At 35.1% G+C, this 4700-nt stretch overlaps 2 protein-coding genes across 2 annotated transcripts; both read right to left on the bottom strand.

Annotated features, from left to right (window-relative positions):
- Positions 1-325: 325 nt before the first annotated feature.
- On the bottom strand, positions 326-1885 carry LOC149663754 (uncharacterized). Its single transcript, XM_089842114.1, has 5 exons — positions 1754-1885; positions 1497-1681; positions 1243-1428; positions 921-1166; positions 326-825 (listed from the first exon to the last, which is right to left on the bottom strand). Exons 1-5 carry the CDS (start codon positions 1839-1841, stop codon positions 463-465), a joined length of 1068 nt encoding a protein of 355 aa, XP_089698240.1. The 5' UTR covers positions 1842-1885; the 3' UTR covers positions 326-462.
- Positions 1886-1997: 112 nt separating this feature from the next.
- Positions 1998-4385, bottom strand: LOC149663753 (uncharacterized). The gene has a single exon (XM_089841966.1). It carries the CDS (start codon positions 4383-4385, stop codon positions 1998-2000), a length of 2388 nt encoding a protein of 795 aa, XP_089698092.1.
- Positions 4386-4700: the final 315 nt, after the last annotated feature.

Below are 4700 nucleotides of genomic sequence, written 5' to 3'. Positions count from 1 at the left end.
CCTTTGGACAAAACGTCATTGAACATTTTCGGCTCAAAGAACCCACTGTACTTTGGTCTTACCACGTACAATTTTCTTACCTTTGATACGTTTATCATTGAAAAAGGTTCACTTTTCCTTCCTTTACCCTTTTGCTTCGAGCATCCTTTAGTCCGTGGGGGTGTGTTTAAATTTCTCTCCAAGTATTTAATGAGCGCTAAAGTTTGATGCAGATCATCGCAATCTTCATCGTCCTTTGATTAAAATTATTTAGCGAGGAAAACTAGCCAGTTTGAATTCTAAATTTAATTATTACAGATTCTATATCTTCTTTCAAAATCATCGATAGTTTTTCTACATTTTTCAAATGCGTTGATTTTGAGTCTTCTACCTTCAAAATCAAATTAAACTCGGCTTCCAACTAAGATAGTAGTAAATTATTTTAAATTAAGTTTCTAGAATATTGTGTATTTTTAATTACAATCATCTTACAAGGCGTGTGTCCATAAAGTAAGGAAATGTTTCAAAAAAGGTCTCAAAATTAACATTGTTTTTCTGCATCCATTTTCGTCTTCCAACAAAGGTTTGGCGATTTAATCGCAATATTTTTGGGATATCTGGATCTTTTTCATTGTATTCCACCTTGATTTGAATTATAGCATCGTCATAAGAAATATCGGCGTCTTCTGCATGTTCAACTTCAACGCTGAATGTAGTGACTCGCGAGTTTTTTTTTCTTTTTGTGGGCCTCTGGGTTTCATCATTGTGTTCTGGATTGCTCTCTCGACGTTTCTCAAGCCACCTGATATGTCTAATTTTCGCTGAAAGCCTGTCTATGAAGTAACGCTAGAAAAGCATTTTTATGCTCTATTTAGTCATTATTCCTTTCATCAATTTGTGTTATGGGCCTCTTATGAACCACATCGTCTTGGTAAACTCACCGTTGAGTCTTGGCTTTCCTTCTTCCTACTGACATCAATGCATGGATAATTTTTGTACAGTAAATTTGCAGCAGCCTGGTATTCAACGTGTGTTCTCATTTCATGATGAAGAAGCAACCCGTAAGCCATTTCCTTAACCAGTTGGTCATAAACAGCCATTGGCTTTCCTTCAATCAACCTCTTTACTGTGTAGTCAGAAAGTTGTGGAAGACTGGAAGGCAGCCTGAGTGAGGTTCGGGTTGAAATCTGTGCACAAATTTATCAGTGAACCTCAATTTGAAGAAACTAATACTCTAAGCAAAACAATATAAAGATAATCCACCGAAGTCGAAGGTGAACTTTCTGTTGGCCAAACGGAACTATTAGCGGACGAAGTTTCGCCAATGTTGAACGAAATTTCAGAGCTGTTATGATGACTTAAATTTTCTTGCAAATCCATCAGTTCATACCCAGGAAGAATGTCTGATATGTCCGAAGCAATAACAGGCACATCTTGAAAGGTTATCGACTATATGTAAAACAACGTCTTTATCTTATGAACAGTGAAGAGATATCTTTTTAGTATTAATCGCCCACCGTAGAATTTGATTCACTCTCTTGGGCTTCAAAGTTTTTTCCTCGATATTTCTCGTTCTTCTGGAGAAGCATTAATAATTCTTTACTGACCAAAGAAAGAATATCCCAGTCATCCACCTCGGCTCCATCCGATTCCAAAACTAGTGTCACTCCCTCAGTTGATGATATACCTAGTTTTACACATGCTGAAAATATAAATAAATAGCCTTTAGACATTTTTCTAAGTTTGCGCATCAAAAAACTCGATACATTCTCACCATTTTTCAAAAATTCTTCAAAATTTTCTCCGGTGACTATTTTTTTAATTTCTCTATTTTGATTAGTAACTTTAAAAAACAAGGGCATCTCTTTTCATTCTAAAAAATTAGTAATTGTCTAAGTATTTTATTGTTGTTACCATAAAATATTTAAATCTTAAAATGGACAATTAAAGAATTACATGAAGTTGAGAAACAATTTAGAAATGAGATGGTGATAAAGTCATAAAATTTTTAACAATTATCAAACCACTTCCAGGCTTGGAGTATTGTATAACATAACATAAAATTTATCATTAGTGATATGAGAGATTTGTGGCCATTTAAACTGAAGTTTTTGAATTTGGTATAGGAATTTCCTTCCTTTCCGAGGTCTCTCGAAAACATAACGATTCAAATGGATGTCAAAAAAATCAATTTCAGCTTTTAGACAAATGATGTAACATTTCAGATTAATGCACACAGTGCTGACGACCACTATAAAGGTGGGACCACATTGATCGGAATAACTGTCGATTAAGACTATATCCTTTTCGTAACAATGTCCGCACACCGTTATTGTCGGGCTTACGTGCATAAGCTGGGTTGCACCCGCATTTTCATCGTATAAATGCAACAAAGGCTTAATTTCATCGTCAATGTCAGAGTCAAATCCAACTTTAATATCATCTAAACTACCTAAGAAATTTTGATTTTTCCCGCCACTTCCATTTGTTTGTTGTAGGCACAACCAGCGTTGATGCCTTAGGGCCATTGTTTTGGGTACTGACTTAAAACACCTCCATTTTTTTCCTTTGAAATACGCGTGCTTACTTTCTAGCCTCATGCAAGAATGGTACCTTAAAGGTCCGTATTCTTTCATTTGTTTTGGAAAATGGACTAAGTAGTGCATTTTAGGTGTAACATTTGAATTTGGATAAAGTGTTTGAAAGTGGTCGTTGTGCGCGGCAATTAGACAATGAAGTGTTATAGGCGCACTTTCATTCGCGAGACTTGAAAAGCAGATCTGAGTGATTTGAGTTAATCGTAAAATATTTATCCAATGCGGATTTTCTTTAGGTATAAAATGACCTATGTACATAGGTAGAAGGAAAAGAAGTGTTTTCATGGCTGAAGCCGTTTGCTTCAGCTCACCTTTGCCTTTCAAATGACTTTCTTCAATCAAAGAGGGTTTTACTTCAACTTGATTTTTATGGTACTTAAATGACTGTATGGAAACGTTTAGCTCCTCTAATTTGAAAAACTTAACTTCGTAGATAAAATGAAAAAGCATTAACTTAATCTCATATTTAACTACACCCTCCAGTAACACATGCATTGGGTCGTGCAGTAAGTCTTTTGTTACTTTAAAATCTGGTATATTAGCAAAAGGGCTAATTTTATTTACTCCCCACATTTTAGACCAGTAAATTCTAGTTTTCTTCGAACATTGGGGCAACATAACTAAACGATCATTATGTTCAACTTCATCTCTTAAACGAAATGTGTCTGCTGAAATGGATTCTTTAATTTCAGGTCTAGTGATTTCGCATGTTCTACATAATTTGTAAGCGCTGCCAACACCCTCTTTGAATCCTCCAATTTCCTGTGCTGCTAAAGTGTCTCCGAGAACATAGGCTATTTTCCCTTTTATAAGTCTTTCAACTCCATTAAAATTTATCTTAACCCCAGCGCTAAGCGATTTAATGTCGTCGATGAAATCCTTCAGCAAAACCTCTAACCCAAATTTCTTTATATCTTTTTGTTTACCAACCGCGAGCAGTTGTATAGAAGTTAATTTCGATCGCAAAAATGGAGGTATGTTAAGAAGTCGCCAGTAAAATACTGTCACTTTGTGAGTTTTCGCGTGCGCACCTATGGGGTTAGCAATTTCCAAGTCATCCAAATACAAGTCAAAAAGTAAATATAAAGCGTTATCTGTATTGTCCTCAGCTAAACATTTTTGTTTAATTTTCTCCCCACTAAATATGTCTGACATTGTATCATGATCGTTTTCAAAATTATTAATTAAAAACCGTTCAACCTCTGGCATAGTCAAAAGAATCTCGAGCGATTTCAGAAACGGGATATAATAAGCCAATACTGGTTTAAATTTACTACTAATAGCGTTGCAAATTTTAACTGCAACAGGTGCAACATAATTCATTTCAGACTGAAAAAACCTTTCTCTTTTGTAAGCCGTTTCTAGTCCATCGAATAGAGTTCTGCCTCTATTGTCAATATTTTCTGAGTTGTAAGTTTTTATCAGATCAGAAGTGGTCTCCATTATGTCATGAATCACTTCGTCTGACAATCCATGCTTCTCCTTTAATTTTAAAATATAAGTTGCTTCGATGAACTTTTGGATTGGCTTAGCAGTATTTCTAAAATCATTAAAACTCTCAACTATATTCGCGTCATCATTCCCACTCGCGATATCGTCATTATCCGAAACATCAACTTGAAACGGGTGCTTGCGTGATTTGTGTGTATTAAATGAACTTGGATTTTTAAATACTGCACCACAGGTATTACAGCGAAATGATACTTTATCAGAATGTTTATGAAATCGCACGATATGTTTCAAGAGTAGTTTACTGTCCTTGGTGAAATAACTACAGAACTGGCACACTATGATGTCTTCACGATCCATAATACTTAAGAAACCTCACACGGTAGACTGCAACGAGCAAAATATACCACAACTACATTTTATCGATTGTTTATGGTTATATACTTCTGCTATTATTATTATTATTGGGAATAAGGTCTTTCAAGGTTACAAAATCTTCTTCGGGCTTCTATGTGTGTAAAATTCAACCAAACCCGAAAAAGGGTGGAAACTTCAATAGAATTCCTGACACTCATTTTAAAGGGAGGGTAAAGACTGAACGAAATTTCAGAGTTGCTGATAGATATTTGTCAATTATTCTGCGTACTTGCAAATTTCAGTTTTTGTAAAATAACT

This window comes from Phalangium opilio, unplaced genomic scaffold (genome assembly GCF_054372755.1).
Source record: "Phalangium opilio isolate 3A_F unplaced genomic scaffold, DU_Popi_V2 ptg000061l_1, whole genome shotgun sequence".
NCBI classification, from domain to species: Eukaryota; Metazoa; Arthropoda; class Arachnida; order Opiliones; family Phalangiidae; genus Phalangium; species Phalangium opilio.
This window is presented reverse-complemented; position numbering and strand designations above follow the sequence as displayed.